The 21537-nt window shown below is 43.2% G+C and overlaps 1 protein-coding gene across 7 annotated transcripts in view; it reads left to right on the top strand.

The window, feature by feature from the left end:
* LOC146347336 (serpin B6-like) overlaps window positions 1-16654 on the top strand; it is a 31313-nt gene extending 14659 nt beyond the window's left edge. For all 7 annotated transcript variants that reach the window (XM_084850496.1, XM_084850493.1, XM_084850497.1 and 4 more), the window contains 6 exons: window positions 184-361; window positions 7096-7233; window positions 9907-10024; window positions 10197-10339; window positions 12609-12776; window positions 15336-16654. In XM_084850496.1, coding sequence (XP_084706622.1) covers window positions 194-361; window positions 7096-7233; window positions 9907-10024; window positions 10197-10339; window positions 12609-12776; window positions 15336-15740 — 1140 coding nt within the window. In that variant the 5' untranslated portion in view covers window positions 184-193 and the 3' untranslated portion in view covers window positions 15741-16654. The remainder of the gene's footprint in view (window positions 1-183; window positions 362-7095; window positions 7234-9906; window positions 10025-10196; window positions 10340-12608; window positions 12777-15335) is intronic.
* Window positions 16655-21537: the final 4883 nt, after the last annotated feature.

Raw genomic sequence — 21537 nt, 5'->3', positions numbered from 1 at the left:
ATAAGAACACAACTATTGTCTTTAAAGAACTGTAGCATGAAAACATTACCATTTGAACTTGGGGAATGTGGGTTGATCTGCCATTATGACACATGTGGGATTTGAAAAATATTTTAACTGTCTTTGTAAAGTTGACTGAGGGTTGACCCCCTGGAATATGTATCACTTGTGCTTTTTCCATAGGTTCTGAAACATGGACAGCCTCACTGCAGCAAACACTGCCTTTGCCCTCAACCTTTGCAAGAAGCTAAGTGAAAATGATTGTAAAAAGAACATATTTTTTTCTCCTTTGAGTATTTCTTCTGCTCTGTCGATGGTCTTTTTGGGTGCTAAAGGCAACACAGCAGCCCAGATGTCAAAGGTAAATGTTATAAAGAAACAAATGGGCTTTGGCTCTGAATTGGGGATCTCTGGTGAATGTGCTTCCTTTTGTTTATAACAGGACATGCTGCAGTTATAGGAGTTAGCATGCTCCTGAGGCTACAAGTCTTAGCACGCTTCCTAAGGCCCAGACTAGATGAGGCCTCATTTAATGCCATTAGTAATTCCATGAGTGGTTTACTTTTCAAGAATAAGGAGTAGGCATGGGGGCGGGGGGGAGTGGGGATGCTAGCTCTTTGCTTCCACTGCAGTTCAGATTGGGATTGGGGGCCTTCAGCTATTTGCAGTAGTGGAGGGGAGCTCCCATTTATGCCAAATAGAGCCTTTTCTTTCAAAATAATCAGAGGTGCTGGGGACCTGATCCAGATCAGATCCCTTTGCTATTTACTTTTTAAAAGCCATTTACACAATTGCTAACTGTATGAGTGGTGTCTCATCTAGTTTGACCTGAAAAAGTGTGTCCCATTGTTTTGGAAGCTAGGCAAGACTTCGGACAGCAGGTTGCCTGAATAAGCCTGTTAAGCCTGTTCCCATTCTCACAAACTCAAGTAAAAGCTATCATGGAGGTGGCATTATTTTCTTGAATTTAGTTTGACCGCATAGAAAAGCAGGCCTATGCACAGGACCCACCAAGGCAAATGCAGCCCACCAATTGTGTATTCTTCCAGGCTAGGGCTGCTTGATTTTCAGTCAATGTTGTTGTTGTTCAGTCGTTCAGTCATGTCGACTCTTCGTGACCGCATGGACCATAGCACGCCAGGCCTTCCTGTCCTGCGCTCTCTCCTGGAGTGTGCTCAAGTCCATATTCATTGCATCGGTGATACTATCTAGCCATCTCATCCTCTGCCGTCCCCTTCTCCTTTTGCCTTCAATCTTTCCCAGCATCAGGGTCTTTTCCAGTGAGTTTTCTCTTCGCATTAGGTGACCAAAATATTTGAACTTCAGCTTCAGTATCTGTCCTTCCAATGAGCAGTCAGGGTTGATTTCCTTTAGGACTGACTGATTTGACCTCCTTGCAGTCCAGGGGACTTGTAAGAGTCTTCTCCAGCACCACAGTTCAAAAGCATCAATTCTTCGGCGCTCAGCCTTCCTTATAGTCCAGCTCTCGCAGCCATACGTTGCTACTGGGAAAACCATAGCTTTGACTATACGAACCTTTGTCAGCAAGGTGATGTCTCTGCTTCTTACTATGCTGTCTAGGTTTGCCATAGCTTTCCTCCCAAGGATCAAGCGTCTTTTAATTTCATGGCTACAGTCACCGTCTGCGGTGATCTTGGAGCCCAAGAAAATAAAATCTGTCACTGCTTCCATTTCTTCCCCTTCTATATGCCAGGAAGTGATGGGGCCAGATGCCTTGATCTTAGTTTTTTTTAATGTTGAGCTTCAAACCAGCTTTTGCACTCTCCACTTCACCCTCAATAAGAGGCTCTTTAGATCCTCTTCACTTTCTGCCATTAGGGTGGTATTGTCTGCGTATCTGAGGTTGTTGATAATTCTCCTGGCAATCTTGATTCCGACCTGTGATTCATCCAACCCGGTGTTTCTCATGATGTACTCTGTATATAAATTAAATAAGCAGGGCCACAATATGCAGCCTTGTCATACTCCTTTCCCAATTTTGAACCAATCGGTTGTTCCATGTCCGGTTCTTACTGTTGCTTCTTGACCGTCCTACAGGTTTCTCAGAAGACAGGTAAGGTGGTCTTGTACTCCCATCTCTTTAAGAATTTGCCAGAGTTTGTTGTGATCCACACCATCAAAGCCTTTAGCGTAGTCAATGAAGCAGAAATAGACGTTTTTCTGGAATTCTCTTGCTTTCTCCTAGGGATGTACAAATCCCTTACCTGGTTCTGGTCGGGGCATCCGCTGGGGGGGAGGCTCTCCGTCCCTCCCTCCGGAATCCTCGACGGGGGGGGAGGTGATCCGGTCCTCCCCCCCGGAATCCAGCCTGGCCGGCTCTGCTCTGCGGCAGCTCTGCGGAGCAGCTGGCCAGGGCTGTCCGCAGCTGGACTTCTGGCTGTGGACGGGCTGCTGCGGACACAAATGGCAGCTGCTGTAGCGGCCGCCATTTGTGTCCTTCCAGGCTGCCATGATAGGCTACGTAAGTATTTACGTAGCCTAACACGGCATGCCCCCCCCCAAAAACAGCGTACACAAATGGTGGCGGCTACAGCCCACTACGCTGTTTGCAGTTCCCTTTTTTTCACCGAAATTGCCTACGTAAATATTTACGTAGGCTAGAACAGCGAAAAATAGGGAATGCAAATGGCGGCCACCGTGGCCGCTGCCATTTGTGTATGCTGTTTTTTGGGGGTGGGGGGTTAGCCGTGATAGGCTACGTAAATTCTTACATAGCCTATCACAGCTGCAAGGACGGCAATGGCGGCCGCAGCAGCCCGGCTGCGGCTGGCCAGGAGACCAGCTGCCGCCGCCGGAACCACCGCCGCCACATCCGCCCCAGGTAAGTTCCATCCCAGGGGATTCCGCGGGGGGGGGCGGGGGGCAGGAGGCCGTTCCGCCACGGATTCCGGGGGGATCTGTGGAGTCCATGGCGGAATTCTCTGCCATCCCTACTTTCTCCATGATCTAGCGAATGTTGGCGATTTGATCTCTAGTTCCTCTGCCTCTTCGAAACACAGCATGTACTTCTGGTAGTTCTCGGTTCACATACTGCTGAAGCCTAGCTTGTAGGATTTTGAGCATCACCTTGCTGGCATGTGAAATGAGCGCAATTGTACCGTAGTTTGAACACTCTTTGGCATTGCCCTTCTTTGGGATTGGAATGTAAACTGACCTTTTCCAGTCTTGTGGCCATAGTTGAGTGTTCCAAATTTGTTGGCATATTGAGTGCAGCACTTTAACAGCATCATCTTTTAGGATCTTAAATAGCTCAGCTGGAATACTGTCATCTCTGCTAGCTTTATTGTTAGTAATGCTTCCTAAGGCCCACTTGACTTCACTCTCTAGGATGTCCGGCTCAAGTTCAGTGACTGCACTATCATGGCTATCAGGGACATTAAGATCTTTCCTGTATAGTTCTTCTGTGTATTCTTTCCACCTCTTCTTAATCTCCTCTGCTTCTGTTAGGTCCCTGCCTTCTTTGTCCTTTATCATGCCCGTCTTTGCACAAAACGTTCCCTTGAGATCTCCAATTTTCTTGAAGAGATCTCTAGTCTTTCCCATTCTGTTGTTTTCCTCAATTTCTTTGCATTGTTCATTTAAGAAGGCCTTCTTGTCTCTCCTTGCTATTCTCTGGAAATCTGCATTCACTTGGGTATATCTTCCCCTTTCTCCCTTGCTTTTCGCTTCCCTTCTTTCCTCAGCTACTTGTAAAGCCTCATCAGACAGCCACTTGGCTTCCTTGCATTTCTTTTTCTTTGGGATGGATTTCGTTGCTGCCTCCTGAACAATGTTACGGACCTCCGTCCATAGTTCCTCAGGCACTCTGTCTATCAGGTCTAATCCCTGAAATCTATTCCTCACCTCCACTGTATATTCATCAGGGATATGATTTAGGTCATACCTGAATGGTTTAGTGGTTTTCCGTACATTCTTCAATTTCAGCTGAAATTTAGCAATACGAAGCTCATGATCTGAGCCACAGTCAGCTCCAGCTCTTGTTTTTACTGACTGTATAGAGCTTCTCCATCTTTGGCTGCAAAGTACATAACCAATCTGATTTCGATATTGACTATGTGGTGATGTCCATGTGTAGAGTTGCCTCTTGTGCTGTTGGAAAAGAGTGTTTGCTATGATCAGTGTGTTGTCTTGGCAAAACTCTATTAGCCTTTGTCCTGCTTCATTTTGTACACCAAGGCCATGCTTGCCTGTTATCCCGGTGATTTCTTGACTTCCTACTTTAGCATTCCAATCCCCTATGATGAAGAGGACATCTTTTTTTGGTGTTAGTTCTAGAAGGTGTTGTAGGTCTTCATAGAACCGATCAACCTCAGCTTCTTCAGCATCAGTGGTTGGGGCATAGACTTGAATTACTGTGATGTTGAATGGTTTGGCTTGGATTCGTACTGAGATCATTCTATCATTTTTGAGATTGTACCCCAGTACTGCTTTTCCCACCCTTTTGTTGACTATGAGCGCTACTCCATTTCTTCTAAGGGATTCTTGCCCATAGTAGTAGATATAATGGTCACCTGAATTAAATTCGCCCATGCTTGTCCATTTTAGTTCGCTGATTCCCAAGATGTCGATGTTCAATCTTGCCATCTCATGTTTGACCACCTCCAGCTTGCCTTGATTCATTGATCTTACATTCCAGGTTCCTAAACAATATTGTTCTTTACAGCATCGGACTTTCTTTTCACCAACAGACACATCCACAGATGAGTGTTCTTTCGGCTTTGGCCCAGCCACTTCACTCTTTCTGGCGCTACTTGGAAATTCCCTCTGCTCTTCCCTAGTAGTATATTGGACACCTTCCGACCTGAGGGGCTCATCTTCCGGCATCATATCTTTCAGCCTTGTGATACGTTCCATGGAGTTTTCTTGGCAAGAATACTGGAGTGGGTTGCCATTTCCTTCTCCAGTGGACCATATTTTGTCAGAACTCTCCGCCATGACCTGTCCGTCTTGGGTGGCCCTGCACAGCATAGCTTATGGCGCCCCTTCGCCACAACAAGGCAGTGATCCATGAAGGGGTTTCAGTCAATACAGAAGACTTTATTGAGCTGTTGGTGGGATACCCTATACATGGCTCTTGGGTTACCATTCAAGGTGGTTGGGTTGGAATGGATTTGACGACTCACTCACAAGTTGTACAGATCTGCTGTAGATAATGAAATAGCTCAAAAGATCATAGAAAAGGACAACAGAAAGGATTTGCTTTTCCTTTCTTGCCTGACTGGTATTACTAGTGTACCACAGATTCTTTGATTCTTTTTCTCCAACATAAATGACAGGTTGTCTGTCAACTTGAAAGAAGATGTTTTTATAAGAAAGGTAGTTTGACTGTCACAACCAGAAAATGTTCCAGTTGGAAGAAGGCCAAAATGTTCTTTTTTCCCAACTTGTGATGGTTCTTTGGTCCTCCTAGATTCTAGATTTTTCTGAGGTACTGCTAGTTTATGCATCTGTTGTCAATATAACTGCCCCTCCTGAGCTCTTGGTTGCTTATTAGTTATGGTTGGCCTGAGTTAATATTGCTGAATGTGAGCTGAATTTCAGATGCATAATCAAGGGTTAGTAGTTAAGCAGAAATAGGGGTTTCCCGGCCATCCTCACACAGAAGAACATGATCCTTATTGAAAAATTGCATGCTGGTTGTGTTTCAAAAGCTAGCTTACTTGCTAAATAGTATGGAAACTGACCTTTAAAATAAATTTTGGATATGTTATTCTTTTTATTTTAGTGGAGTAAGAACATGCAGAATGGGTATGAGTGGAAATCGTTTTGAACACTTCAATTTAGTATACATTATCAGATAATACAAGATCAGTTGGCACTTAAAACTGCATTTGGGTGAACTAGATACATACCATATATAATGCAATTGGTGATGATTCTCTTTCTGAAATGATGATCATTATTCAGAAGTTGGGAAAGTCATGGAGGTGTCTTTATGTTACATTTACCAATTAGAATTGCAGTCCAGGATCTATCAAAACAACATGCTTCAATGTGAGGCTTTCCAAAGTAAAGTAATAGGAGGATTGTTTCTTGAACACCTTTTCAGGTGAACTTGTATTAACTGTTTACAACCAGGTGCTTCACTGTACCGAAGGAGAAAATTCTGAATCTAAAAGAGTGCAATGCAAAATCTCTCATGATATGGAGCGGCAGAAGGTCTGCTGTGAATGGCTGTCGGGTGGCACTTCCCCATATCAACAAAAACAGTGGCTGGAATACCCTGTGGTAGAAATTTAACTGAAGTCATATTTTCAAAGTAGTGGCTGGAAGCTTTGGGGAAAGGGCCTGCTCAAAGGGAAACCACCAGCTAGAACTCTTTCTCTCTCTCTCTCTCTCTCTCTCTCTCCAGAATATACTAACATTAAAGTTTATTTCCGCTCTTCTTGTCTGCCACAAAGGGAACAAAAGGCATCTAACTCCCTCGAAAAATGACTGTCTGCATTCAGTCCCACACCTTTATTTAATGTCTGCATCAAATAGAGGCACATCACCTCTATTTGATGTACCACACTGATGTCTTCATACACCTGATGGATTATGCCGCTCTTCATATTAACTGGATGTATATCTTTTCTTTAAAAAAATTGATGTTTCTTAAGCCAATTTAGAGAGAATGTTATACTGTAACAATTTCCCCCGATTTCCTGCACTTGCCAAGAATATTTTAAAACTTGAAAACTAGAGAAGCAGACAGGCATTTGTTTCATTTGGGATATTTTTGTAAACCTCATTTTATGAGGTGGTTTTCTTTCTAACCAGATGTTTCTGTCTTGTAAAGTCCAGAATAGGAACCAAAGGGTGTGATTTACCTCTTCTAACTTTATTACTAACAACGTTCATTGGAAAGTTATTTCATTTTCTTACTTAAACAACAAACTCCAAAAATTAACTAAAACAGAAAAGGCCTTCCTGCCGCTGCAGTGCTGTTTATCTGTTTCACTGTCTTGCTTGCTGGCAGGCACTATTTTTCATCCTACAGGTTTTTTTTCAAGAGTGCTTTGATAAATGTTACTATTCACATTTGAATAAGTCTAAAACGTAATTAATATTGTGCCACATATCACCCTGTAGGTACTCTCTTTGACTGCGGGTGAAGAGATTCATCAGGGGTATGAGAAACTTATTTCTGAAATCAACAAACCAGGCACCAAGTACTTGCTTAAATTAGCCAACAGGCTCTTTGGAGAAACATCGTATGATTTTCTTGCAGTAAGTTATATTGTTTACATAGATGTTAGAGGACTACATGCAAATAGTCTCTGTTCTGATAAATAATCTGTTGGGTTATATTCTTTCCCTGATAAGAATCACAGCTCAGCAACTAGTAACCCTTTTGTACTTTCCAGTCAAGTGTACCAGCAAATTTAAGAGGACATCTGAAGACAAATCAGCAACTGATAGCTGGGCTGCAAAAGCTTTTAAAAACTGCTTGCTTTAAGAGGAGGGGTGTGAGTTTGGGTGTGGGGAAGAGAATCGGCAGACCCAAGTGGCTGTTCCAATAAGATGGCTCCAACCAGCTTCTTACTTCCCTTGGTCAGCAATAGTCATCCTGAGTCTGGGGGACCAGACTATAACCAACCAAACTGCTTGGAAGCTGGATTCCCTCAGCCAGGGTGTCATTGCCACTTTCTTTGTCCCACCCCCTCCCTGCCAGCTTGCCCCATTTTCCTTTGGGAAAGTGAAAGATCACTCCAGGGACACCTGCCAAGTTAAAAAACAACAACAACAAACCCTCACTCCTCCAACTTGGTATGGGGATGTGTCTGTCTGTTGGGTGCGGGGAGGGTAGAAACCGAGCAGAGGCTGGATGTGTCCTGCGAGCTGCCAGTGGACCAACCTGTCCCCAAGGAATGTTCCTTTCACTGCCCCACTCCATTAATCTTCCCCCTCCATCGCAGTTCATAATATGTCACAATTTCCATTTGATTCAAATTAAATCTAGGTGAAAAAATGGGGAGACGAGCTCTGGTGCTCACAAAAACAGTATTTATTACGCTCGACATGTTTCGGAAGGTTTCCTTCATCAGGAGCTATTGGAAGCTGTGAGATGCTCTCACATCTACTGATGTGAGAGCAGCAGATGTGATCTACAGCGTGGACAACACTCAGAAGCAAGGACACTCATTTACTCCAGAGTAAGAAAACAAACGGCTTCCAACAGCTCCTGACAAAGGAAGGAAACCTTCCGAAACATGTCGAGTTTAATAAATATTGTTTTTGTGAGCACCGGAGTTTGTCTCCCCCTTTTTTACCATTATTTACAGCGCTGTTTCCCTCTTCACCTCCTCAAATTAAATCTAATCAGAAGTCTCAATTTTCTCAAAGGAAACTATACTGGTATAAGTGGCAGCCTCATGCCATTTTTCTCTACTCTGGATGAAAAACATGGTAATGATGATAACAATTTGTAAGACATTTACTGCATAGTCTTGGCCATGATAAACTAATCTGCTGTCTGTACCAGCGAGCTATGCCAGTTTCCTCCTAAATGGACGGCAGCAAAAGCATTACATATTGAACCCGCTGACGCTTGCATTGCACACCCTTTGTAAGCTTTATTGCCTTCCCAAGGAAAAGTTTGCAAAGCTGAACAGTAGCTTATGCCAGGACATATGTTGTTTGCTTTTTAAGAAGGACAACTGAGATACACGTACAACAGAGGCTCACCAAACTGGAAGAACCTTTACCAAGAGGGGCTGAAGATCAGTGGTAGAACTTGTGCTTTGCCTGTATAAATAAATTCCAGTCCACAGCGTCGCCGGTTGGAGTAGAAAGTACAGGCGTAACTTGACCACCGGTCTGACTCAGAATGGGACATCTGTTTTATACCTTCTGCGGAAAGACTGAGCAGACAGTTCTGTTGCTCACAAACTAGCAGAACATTTTCAAACTAGTGAAAATGACTGAAGAAAAAAACTAAATGAAGGATGTCTGATTTCTGTGCACGTGGAATTCATTGCCGCAAGATGATGGCTGCTGCTGGAGAGACAGATCTCAGTTTCAGTTTGGCACTTTCCATGGCCATTAGCCGTAATATGAGATCTCAGAATGAAACAGAGCTTTGATTTACCAAATGTTGCATCCAAAGGGGCTCTTGCTCTAGCAGAATGTCTCTTCTGCTCACGGAAATGCTGTTTCTGACTTCGCGGAAGAGCATGGTATGAGAAGGGTGGCCCCAGTCCAAGCGAGTTTGTACAAGCTCTTGTGTAAGACAACTACAAACTCATTCTCAGTGCTTTTCTATATGGCTCACTGCAGTTTCTCTGCTGCATTTCTTTATTCACCATTTCTTATACTGCATTGTACCTCTGATACATTATGGGGCAGTCTTTCCTCTAGTTTTTGAACAAAGATTCCTGGAACAGTGGTAATGCATTTTCCTCCTCCTGTTCATGATTCTTTGGATTCAGGTCCTTATACAGAAGTGTATTTTATCCTCCTGCTGTTTCAGTGAACTTGCAACGATAGAATGGGAAAGAACATTAGACTGGAAGCAATCCTATACTTGCTTGCCTAGGAGTAAATCCCATTGGAGTCAGTGGGGACTTGTTTGTCAGTAGACATGTATAGGATTGAATCACATTGCACAGGGCTCTTCTGATCTAGCAAGATCAATCTTACACATTTGAGGGATTATGTTCTGTGAAAAAATAACTGCCTGCTAGCCAACACTTGCCCAAACTTGGACAGAAATAGAATGTTGTATTTTATCTGATATATTAATGTCATAAGTCAACTTCCCAGATTATATTTAGATATCTGAATAATTGCATAAATTCTCCATCTCCCCCCACCCCCAGGTTAAAACTTTGATGAAAGCATAGTTTTGACATTATACCTAATCTTTTATGGCTTCTAGTAAAATGTCTCCATTTTTTAAAGTCATTTACAAACTCCAGTCAGAAATTCTACCATGCAGATCTAGAGAAACTTAACTTCAGTAAAGCATCAGAAGATTCCAGAAAACATATAAATGCCTGGGTAGAAGAACAAACAGAAGGTGAGTAAATCTTGAACTTCCATGTTATCTCTCTTGTCAGTTTTACTTACTTTAAAAAGGAAAGTGGGATCCTATGAATATTTAAGTAGTACAATAGTGTGTGTGTGTGTGTTTGTGTGTGTGTGTACGCGTATATCTACATATTAACACCGCTCTTTAATCCCTTCTAAAGGTAAAATCCAAAATCTGCTCGCCTCAGGAATAATTGATTCTCTTACAAAGCTGGTCTTGGTGAACGCTATCTATTTCAAGGGAAACTGGGCAAGTCAGTTCCTCAAAGATCACACAATGCAAAAGCCATTCAAAGTTACCAAGGTATGAGGTGAAAAATGTTCTATAGCACATCAACTCACACTTGCCTAGTTATGATTACTTTGCAGGATAGTTATGATTACTCTGCACATTTCCCTGCTATTTGATGTTTCAAATCATGTTACTGTACAAATATCTAAAGCAAGTGCAGGAGGTGAATTTGAAACTGCCTTATTTCAGCACTGAAGGAACGCCTAGGCTCTGCATTTCTATGTCATTTCTCTCCAGTAACATTCTTTCTTCCTGCTGCAAGTATTTGCCCCAAATTCTCACATCCAATTTCAAACCAATTTTCAAACATACAGTACTAATTTTGCCATTAAACTATAAATGATCTAAATTTGTATCTTTTGTTTTTATGTAACTTGGGTCTGAGAATTACATAGGCTTGTAGAAATGATCAGAGAAATGTTTGACTTCCTCTTTTGCTCTGAACAGCAGATTTCCTCCTACCCCGAAGTGCCATATCACAAATTGTGATTGCAGCTCCTCTTAATATCCAAAATGATTTGCCATGTCATATCAAGAGCTGCTGTTCAAGAGAAACAAGCCCGAAGAAGTGCCAGTCAGTGTACAGAAGGGGTTGTGTATTTATTTAAATCCCAGCCTTGTTTTTGTTTTGTTTTCAAATTATACATTTATAAACCTTATGTTTGAGCAAACAATTTAAAGGGTGGTGGTGGTGCAGAAAATGTCTTGTCTTTTGCTTTGCTGTTGCTAATTAATAATTGACAGGGAAAGGAAGAATGTGAGCAAATGTCACAAGTACCTCCCAAGGAGTGATAAGAATGAATGCAAGGATCATTGTTCAAGATTTCAAGAGATATGATTGCAATAAACTGATATAATTCTTCAGTCAAGGATGAATCTTGCTATGCTCTCAAATGCATTCTTGGTTTTGAACTTTTACCTCTTTTCAGGGGAAAAGTATTAATAGCAGGCATTGCGGGTAGTGATTTTCATCAGGACTGCAATGTGTAAGGAAGTGAGGTTTACTCCTTTCCTTCTCTGCTGCGACCTCAACAAAAATCTCCTCCACATCTACTACTAGCCCCAGAAGGAAAGTTCTCAATGGCTGTGACTGACTTGGCTGAGATGCCACATCTTCATCATGTTAAAACTCCTGATAGATATTACCACTCATACTTGGAGTAAATGGAACTGCTGTCCACCAGTAATTGTAGTACCCCCCCTTTTGTTTGAATTATGATTGGTGTCGATGAAAGGGTTCAAGCATTGTGACGTAAAGCAACATGTAATCACAAACAGCGTTGCCCGTGTTTTACCAGCTCTAGTACTTTTAACAGTGATTTCATCTGCAGATAATAGTAGTTGATAATGTTGATTGCCATACCATGAAAAGCTGAGATGAGAGTATTGCTGTTAAAGGGACTCGCCAGTGTTGTCCCCTGCCCCCCAAGGCAGTTGTCAATCCTAACCACAACTATGAGGCAACTTCTGAGCGACAATTGTGCCAAAATCCATAATGTTGTATCTAATGTTAGTCTAACATTAGTCCCATTCATTTTAATGGGTCTGCTGTCAGTTGGACTAACTTTATTTATTTATTGCATTTATATCCCACCTTTTTTCCTCTTGCAAGGAACCCAAGGTGGCTTACATTATCCTCCTCCTCTCCATTTTATCCTCACAACAACAACCCTGTGAAGTAGGTTGGGCTGAGAGTCTGTGACTGGCCCAAAGTCACCCAGTGAGCTTCCATGGCTGAGTGGGGACTAGAACCCGGATCTCCCAGCCCAACACTCTCCCCACTACACCACGCTGGTGTAATCTACACATTAGATACAAACCTTAGTCTGTGCAGCCCTGTAAGGCAAGAGAAACTATTTCTTTCCTAAATCCAACTCTAACATTCGAAAGTGACTAAATTCCATTGAGAAGCAAATCTCCCACTATGTGTGAAGAGAGGTATTTGGGTGGGGGGTGAAAATAAACAATGAATTGGAGGTTTGGTTTAATTACTCAATATATTTCTGAATTGCCCCTTATTCAGTGGTTGCTCAAGGTGATTTACAGCTTAACAGTAATTGAAAGGCAGAGCAGAGATCACAAACTACAAAAAATGAAGTAGGGCAAAAACGAAGATGGGGCGCATGAGAGAATAAGACATATGTGCGTGGGTGCGCTTTCAACTACTTTTCATGCTGACAGCATATTGGGAGGCTCCTCTTGTAGTTTTTCAAGAGCAGACTTGAGTGATCCAGCCCACACTTTTGCCTGCTTCTAACATAACTTTTTCCCCCACTTGTAGAATGAAAGCAAACCAGTGCAGATGATGTTTAGGAAAGGTAAATACAAGACAACCTACATAGCGGATTATCGTACCAATATTATTGAGGTCCCATACGTCGATAAAGAGCTGAGCATGATCATTCTGCTTCCTGATGAAATAAGAGATGATTCCACTGGCTTGGAAAAGGTGAGGCATTGTTACTGAGTGGAATCTCAATTCTTGTCCACCAGGAATTGTCCCTAGTTGTGCACTGCTATAGCAACTAGCTTCCACCTTGTTCAGGGTGGCTAGTCACATTTCCAAAAGCATATTTGTTAGCATTTTGCCCCTCTTCAGAAAAGGTTGGAAATCCACAGAACTCCCGGAAATACAGTTATATCCTTCTCCTCCCCTTCCCCCAACACATGATAGTCCCGTTATTTGTATATATGTGCAGGAACAGTTGGTGACAAGGCTCCCAGTAATATTCCTACCTCTGGGTATATTTTGCCATCACCTCATGTATATGTAAGCACAGTACTATGATGGAGAAAACCAAGAGCCCATCTCCACAGAGACAGTTTCTAAGGAGATTCCATTTAAATCCGTTTTTTCATGAAATCGGGTTTGCTCCTCCTCTGGCAAACGTAGCCAGTAAAACAGTGTATACATGGTGGCGGGGGGCAGGGGAATGCCTTCACAGGGCAAACAGCACCTGAAGCCGCTTCAGTTGAGGATTGGGTGGGCAGAGTCCCGTGAGTAGCAGTGAACGTCAATGGCTGGGTAGGCGCTGGGCAGGGAATGAGCGGAGGCTTGCTCCCTGTTCCTCTCCTTCCCCTGCACTCAGTGAAGTGCAATGGAGGATGAGTTACTTCCAAGTAGACATGTTTAGCCAAGACCTCTCCTCCATGTCCACCCTCTCTTGGCAGGATGAGGGGTCATTTGAGAGCAATCAGCTTTTAAAATCAGTAAAACTCAGCAATCAGCTTTTAAAATCAAATTCTGTGTGCCTTTGCACTTCCATAAGAGCGAGATTTGAGGTGACAGGGTTGCTACCCCCACCCCATGCTCAGTGAAGCACAATGGAGGACCAGTTACGTCCGAGTAGACACGTTAAGCTGACACCTCTCCTCCGTGTCCACCCTTCCTTGGCGGGAGTAAAGGTCATTTTCTAAACTCATTTGCTGGTCCAGGGATTTAAAAAAGAGCGGGCAAAGGAATTCTCCTGACCCCTCTCTCCGATCATACTCAGTAAAGTGCAGCTGATGGCAATGAGTTCCTTCCAAATAGACATGTTTAGCCCACTCCATCCTTCCACCAATCAGGCTGCTCCTCCCAGCCCACTCCAAAGGCAGTTGAGGTCACATAGACTCCCAAACTGCACTGAAGCCGCTGCAACGGGGAAAGCCATCACAAAATGGGTTTGCCTTAAAGCACTTTTTAAAGCGTGGCAAATCATGCTTGCTATGGGGAGGGGCATGCGTCATGTGCCACGATGATCTTGGGGGTGCAGTAGAGCCGGAGTAAATGCCCCATGTATTTTAGTCTAGTTATTTATTTACAAGATTTATATATCACTCCACATCAAAGATTTTGGAGTGGTGAACAACAAGATAAAAGAATAAAACATTATATTACAACAATTAAAACATTTTAAAAGAAATGTAGATGGGGCCCAAGGCCCAATTTTCAGGTCTTCAGCGCATTGCCTTCGAATAGATCCATAGTTCACTTTCCCAATCTCTGTATTACAGATATATTGCCTGCATCAAATAGATCAATACTAGACACTGTGTGTCTGAATGGCATGGTTATATCAATCTGACCACCCCTTTTCTTGCGCTCTTGGATATGGGGATAGCCACTGGTTTTCTTAGCTTGAAAGAAAAATTAGACAAGTCCATAGCTCTTGATGTACCTTCTCAATTATACTATCTAAAAATGGAGCCTCCATATTCAGGGGCAATATATGTCTGAGACTTCCCCTTATCATTTCTCCCCAGCATCTGGCATTTCCTCTCATATTGATGTATGTGACTGCTGTTGGGGACAGAATGCCAGAACTAGTGAATGTTCCAGTTGATCTAGAAAAGCAAATCTCATCAATGCCCTGCATATTTGGAAAGGAGTTGATTAAAATACATTCTTGCAATTGAATGCTATAGATGAGAATGATCTGAGGTGTCTGTACAAACCATTCACCTCTTAAACTGGATTAGGACCCTGGGGAAGTTGACGAAGCAGGAGACAGTGATATCACAGGATTCCTATTCCTCTTGGAATGGGAAGTTTGGACGGGAAAAAAGAATTCAGGGAGCAAATAGCTTGGGCGGCTGTGAGATTGGAGAACCAGAAGGTAGGCTGGAAATGAGAGGCACTCCCTCTGCTTTTTTCACCTGTAGGGTAGTTGTCAAAGGGGCTTCATATATGTGTTATATCTGCCTACTCCCAGATGCATGAATTTCCCTTTGTGCAACATTTTATTCCTTTACAGTGAATCCCTTGGGATAAACCATAATGCCAAGACGTTGCACCTTCACAGTATAGTATCTAAAACTAGAATCTCCACATTCAGGGCAATATCCCTCTGAGCTTTCCCCATATTATTTCTCCCCAAGATCTGGCAATTCCTATCATATGTATGAGCTTCGTGAAGTATACGTGTGGCACCATGAATCCCTTGGCCTTGTAAGCCACAGTGCCAAGATTTAAAACTACAGCCTGGATTTTGTTATCTCTCAATGTCTCATATTTATCTTATTTTAGTTAGAGAGAGAAATGACCTATGAGAAACTCATGGACTGGATCAACCCAGAGATGATGGACCCAACTGAAGTTGAGCTGTCTCTACCGAAATTTAAATTGGAGGAAAAATATGATCTGAAGCCTGTTCTGAGCAGCATGGGAATGGCTGAGGCTTTTGACGAAGGCAAGGCAGACTTCTCAGGAATGTCACCCAGCAGTGACTTAGTCCTGTCGGAGGTTGTTCACAAATCCTTTGTAGAGGTAAACGAAGAGGGCACTGAGGCAGCTGCAGCTACTGGGGCTGTTATGATGATGCGGTGTGCTGTTTTTGTGCAGCCATTCACAGCTGACCATCCCTTCCTCTTTTTTATACGGCACAACAAAACGGGAAGCATCCTCTTCTATGGAAGGTTTTGTTCTCCCTAAAGGTTGTGTGTTGTGCATGTACAGTACAGTATGAACACACCTCACTCTAGTCTGCTGGCAATATATCACGCTTTTACTTTCTCATCAGATTCTTACGAATTATATCACTGTGTAATCCTAAGAGCCTTTGATGCTGCTCTTCTGTTTGCAGCAGCCTGTTAGAGCTCTACTAATATTCGATTAGAGGCTGTGCATAGGAGAATCACTTGTAAGATGGGCCATTTAGGCAACGATGGCCTTTCTTTAGGTCCTCCTAAATGCACGTTGATGCTCATTTGTGTTCTGTGCGCCTTATTCAGTTCAGGAGACTTTCTCATGGACTATTAGCAAAATGGGTAAAGGAGATGCAGGCCTTACTAACACCACACTTCATCTTTGCATGTACTATACTCGAGGACAGGGCTCATTTCTCAGGTGGCTTGGCTCTACCTGATAAGACCTTTGTGAGAGCCTTTCATTCTTGGTCTTCCACTTTCCAGGATACTTCATGGTTCTTATTTTTTGAAGTGTTGCAACCAACCCCCAAAAGTGCTTCTATCAAAATACTTTTGATAGAATACTTTTATATGTATTTGTTAAAGAAAACTGTTGTTTGCTACCAGCAAAACCTATTTGTGATTACAGTAACAAATGTAAAAAAAATAACCTTGTTCAGGACCTTTCAGCACTAGAAGGAGTTACATGCTTTCTTTACACTTATACACAGATTTTAGCCTTGCAAAGAAGAATGCAATCTTATGAAACTAAGGTTGTGGATACTAATGTATTTACTTACTTGACAAAATATGTAACTAAGCCTACAGCTAGATATTCAAAATTCTACAAATGATATTTACCTTGCTTAACTGTCTGATTGGATTGTGATGCAGCTATTCATGAATTTAAAAGTAAAATAAAAAAAAAACCTATACAAATTGTGATGCTTTGTCATTGTGGTGCGGCTGCTGGATTCACTAACTAGCAGGGTCATGACAAGAGACCCTATCATTGCACAGCTCCTACTAGTACATTGGTAAAACCAATGATCAGTTCCACGCTTAATACATTTGGCTGCCAACAGTGTGTTTAAACCATTGGTATGCTAATTAAGGCAGGAGTTCAGGGAAAGTCCTAACTAGGGTGTGGCACTTGCGGATTCATTCAGCTTCGCGAACTGACTGTGCTAAAGTTGCTAACAATTCTTGAACCTGACTCACACTGTTCTTAATATGCAGGTGGTCCCATGTGTCCTTCGATACACAGGCCCGGTTCACACGTAACAAAAAGCCATTGTGGGGGAATTTTCTCGCAGGGCTTCTCATTGCAGCATTGGCTGTCACTTTGAGTATTTGGGGCATGGTGGGGGTACACCATAGCTTGCTGTTACATGGAAACCCAGTGAGGGTGGGTTGTTGGGGTGGCTAACAAGACACCCACAGACCCCAAACAGCCAATGTGTTCTTGGTGGCTCACCAGGTTCACACATAGCGAGAAGCAGTGGCGGGGGGTGGGTAGTTTGGATTGCCAACCTGGCATCTGCGAGTAACACAGCCCACCATGGCTAATGAGCCATGGTGGGCCGCAGTGATCATGTGAACCAGGTCACACTCTCATAGAGAAACAGGATATGTGAACTGCTATACATACACTTAAACAGTCTATTTACCAGGGACAATCCCTATTTCTGGTACCTATTAATGGCGAATTGCCCTTATTTTGACTTTGCCTTGTGTTCTGGAGATATTTGGAGGGTGCTTTTTCTTTAAACTTTGTTAGTATGAATTTCTGATGTTGCTGTTCCTCATGTTTCAGCCCTTTTCCTGGGTCTTTAGAAGTTATAAAACAAGAGCAGCTCACTAAGAGGGTAGAAGCCTGCATTTCCTTGCTGGTTGTGAGGCAGGAGTTTCTTAGCAGGCTTGTAAAAAAAGGGGGGGGCAGGCAATCTTTTGTGAGCTTATTTACAAAGCTGATGTGAATGCCCACACAGATGCAAAAGGTCAGCGCCCTGTTTTCTCTTCATCCTCTTTCCCCCATAACTACATATCCAGATAGTGTTTCTGAATAAGTTGAGGCATTACAAAAAACCAAGGTAGGCCCAATGCACAAAGAGAGGCAAAAGCATGCTAACTCCATCTCCCCACATTGCCATTTCCATCATCCTGTACTTGTGGAGGGCAGCTGTATCCGTGGAGGCGCTCCCTATGATTTACAACTGGAAAATCTGGGTTCTGAATCACAGGAAGAACATTCACAGATAGAGGAGACTCTCCCCTGCACATAATTGCCCTCCACATGCAGAGGATGACAAAGGTAGCAATGGAGGGGGCAGAGCTATCACACTCGTCCCCACTCCCGCTTCCAGTGTATTTAGCTTTATAACCCTTGAAGTTATAAAGTTTTATAACCCTTGAAGAGGGCTGTAATCTCGGTCTTAAGTTACTTGTTTTTCATAAGTAACCTGTTCACTAATATACTCCACATAGCAACTGCAAGACCAAAATTCAATTGTAATCTGGGAAGAGAGTTAGAAGCCAACAACTTCTTGTAATGAATAAGTAAAAAAGCTTCCCTTAAAGATATGCATTTACAATGCTATATTATTTCTTATATCATGTCCTGACCTTTCAGTCCTTTTTGTTGACCAAGTCCTGTACCATGCCATGGTGTTGCCTGGGTTAGGGGTGCACGGACTGTGTAAAATCTACTCCGCCTGTGTTTCACGGATTGTCAGGCACCTTTTGTTCCGTTGTCCGCTCACTGACAGATGCGAATTATTTTTCATCATGCAGAAAAATACGCAAATAGTTACATAGGAATTTTTGTAACAATTTACATAATTTACCTTAGTATGTAACATTTAATGTATTGTCCCCCATTCCATTCAACTTTTCTTCAGCCGAAATGTGCGTATTTTCCTAAGAATAAATATGTGTAAATTTCGGGAAAGTTAAAAAAAAAAACTGAAAGTCCACAGACTCTGAGGGGGTTGGTCCGCAGCGGATTCTGCGGGTCAGAATCTTAGAAATCCAAGCTCATTTTTGTCCGTCTCGGATTTCTCCAGTATTCCTAGCCTGGTGCCACAAGGAGGTGATGCTCCGGCACTGCTCCAGTGCATCACAGGCTGCCAGATCTCTAGCCATTCTGTTCTTCATTGCCTAGGTTGTACTGCCCATCCCCAGACTCCGTTGTTGCATCCAACACCTGATCACTCCCACCTCCCTGAATTCGCTCCATGGGATGCCGACAACACTTTCTTTTTAGCCGTCATCAGCTCTTACACCTCACCAACTGCCCAATTTCTATGGTTTAACTGTCTCTGTCACCAACATTCCAGTCTTTTTAGCAAAGGGTGCCAGGAGCCATTAATGCTCTTCTCACCCCTCTCTCCCTTCCTGCTTCATATTTTTTAAAGTATTTATTTCCCACTTTTCTGGACAAATAGGCTCTACAAAGCAGGTTACAATATAACCAATTTGAGACATTTAAAGTTATAAAGAAACATAGTAAAATATAAAATACTCATGAACTATATTACATCTAAAACAGCAGCATCGAGAAACATCCCGCTTCAGATCAGCAAAGACAAACACAAATCATCTGCCACACCTACTTTGGAAGCCAGTTCAGAACAGGGCATTGCCAAAGAAAGGCATAATAGGTCAGGAGGAAATGAATCCCCAGGGGTGCGTTCTAGGGAAGATTGTTCTGGTGGCATTCTCTGGTTGGCTAGATGCTTACATTTGGGGGTAACAGTCTCTGCATAGTCTAAATGTTTGTTTTGGTTAAAGGCTTGCTGTGCCTGCTTCGAGCTAATGCCTAAGAGAAGCAAGACAGAAGCAGAAAGAAATGGGATCTGAATCCCATTGTGCTAACTATGGTTACGTCTTGTACATCAGTGATGTACAGTTGGGGCAGTATCCAACTGTGTCATCCCGCTAGTGCAAATGACATTGTGTCAGTGAAAACTAGCTTCCGAGCTATGTGCAAGAGGACTATCTAAAGTCACAGTTGCACAAGTGGTTGTGCATTACACTTGTGCAACCTGTTGCACAATCCGTTATGCAACTGGTTGCCTATTACACTTGTGCAATCCCTGGTGGGACTGAATCAGCTTTGGTCTGATGGATGACTTTTACTGAGAGAGGGACAGGAGGAGTGCAGCCCTGTTACTTCTGCTCGACCTCTCATCGGCTTTTGATACCATTGACCATGGTATCCTCCTGGATCAACCTGTGGGAAGGGTATCGGAGGCACTGTGCTACAGTGGTTCCGCTCCTACCTATGGGGCCAATTTCAGACAGTACATTGGGTAACTACTGCTCTGCCCCTTGGCAATTGAACCATGGGGTGCCCAGGGTACCATCTTATCCCCAGTGTTGTTTAACATCTATATGAAGCCAATGGCAGCAGTCATCAGGGGATTTGGAGCCAAGTGTCATCAGTATGCTGATGACAAACAGCTCTATCTCCCTGTGACATCTGAATCGGGAGCGGTTGTGCAAGTCCTGGACCAGTGCCTGAACTCAGTAATGGGCTGGATGAGGGCCAATAAACTGAAATGGAATCCTGGCAAGATGGGAGCCCTGTGGGTGAGTGGTTTCTGAGTCGATGGCATTGCGCTCCTCTCAAATATCAGGTCTGTAGTTTGGGGGTACTCCTGGATCCATCGCTATCACTGGAAGCCCAAGTGGCCACTGTGGTTTGGAGTGCCTTTTACCAGCTTCAGCTGGTTCGCCAACTATGGCCTCTCCTGGACAGGGATAACTTGGCCACAGTGGTACAGGTATTAGTAACCTCAAGACTGGATTACTGCAATGCACTCTATGTGGGGCTGCCCTTGAGGTTGGTCCAGAAGCGGGAGCTAGTGCAGAACACAGCAGCTCAGCAGTTGTCAGGAGCTACCACTTTTCAGTAGGTAACTCCTTTGCTGAGGGAACTGCACTGGCTGCTTATTTGCTACCAGGCCAGGTTTAAGGAATTAGTACTAGTGTGCAAAGCCCTAAACAACTTGGGACCAGGATACCTGAGAGAGCGCCTCCTTTACCAACCTGCCCGGTTACTGAGGACATCAGAGGGCAACTTGGTCCTGGTGGTTCCACATGGACCTATGGCCTGATTGGAGTCCACCAGGAAAAGAGTCTTCAGCATGGAATTCCCTGCCTTTGGAGGTCAGGCAGGCACCAATGTTGTGTTGGCTTTCAGTGCCGCCTGAAGACATTGTTATTTCGAGAGGCCTTCCCTAAGTGACCAGATGCAGTTTATTAAGTTCAGAATCTGTTATTTTAAGATCTTTTAATAGTTTTAATTATGGGGTTTTACTCTTTTCTCCAGTTTTTCACCACTCCAAAATGTTTGATCTGGAGTGGTATATAAATACTGCAAATAATAAATAAATAAATAAATATTGTGCAAGCAGTTGTGTACTATGCTTGTGTAACCTATTGCACAAGCATAATGCACAACCGCTTGTGCAACAGAAAGATTTTGCAGAGTTCCACTAACACTATTTGAGTTTGCGGAATGACCCCATGTGTTAGCACATCTCCAGGCAATAGTCTGACCGGAAAAGGCACCAGGGATTTCCATAATGCCATGAGAGAAACCTAATATAAGGAACCAATGACCTAGAGGAGTAGCAGGCTTTGTCTCACTGGAGGTCTTCAAGCAGAGGCAGGACAGCCATCTGCTGGGGATGCTCCACTTCTGGATTTCCTGTGTTGAGCAGGGGATTGGATTAGATGGCCTCAAAGACCCGCTCCAATTCTCAAACAAAGGCTGAAGGGGACTAGATGACTTCTGCGCGGGATATATTGTCTCT

Source organism: Heloderma suspectum, chromosome 4 (assembly GCF_057233095.1).
Source record: "Heloderma suspectum isolate Gila_16-S chromosome 4, 16-S_ref, whole genome shotgun sequence".
In the NCBI taxonomy this organism is placed as follows: Eukaryota; Metazoa; Chordata; class Lepidosauria; order Squamata; family Helodermatidae; genus Heloderma; species Heloderma suspectum.
This window is presented reverse-complemented; position numbering and strand designations above follow the sequence as displayed.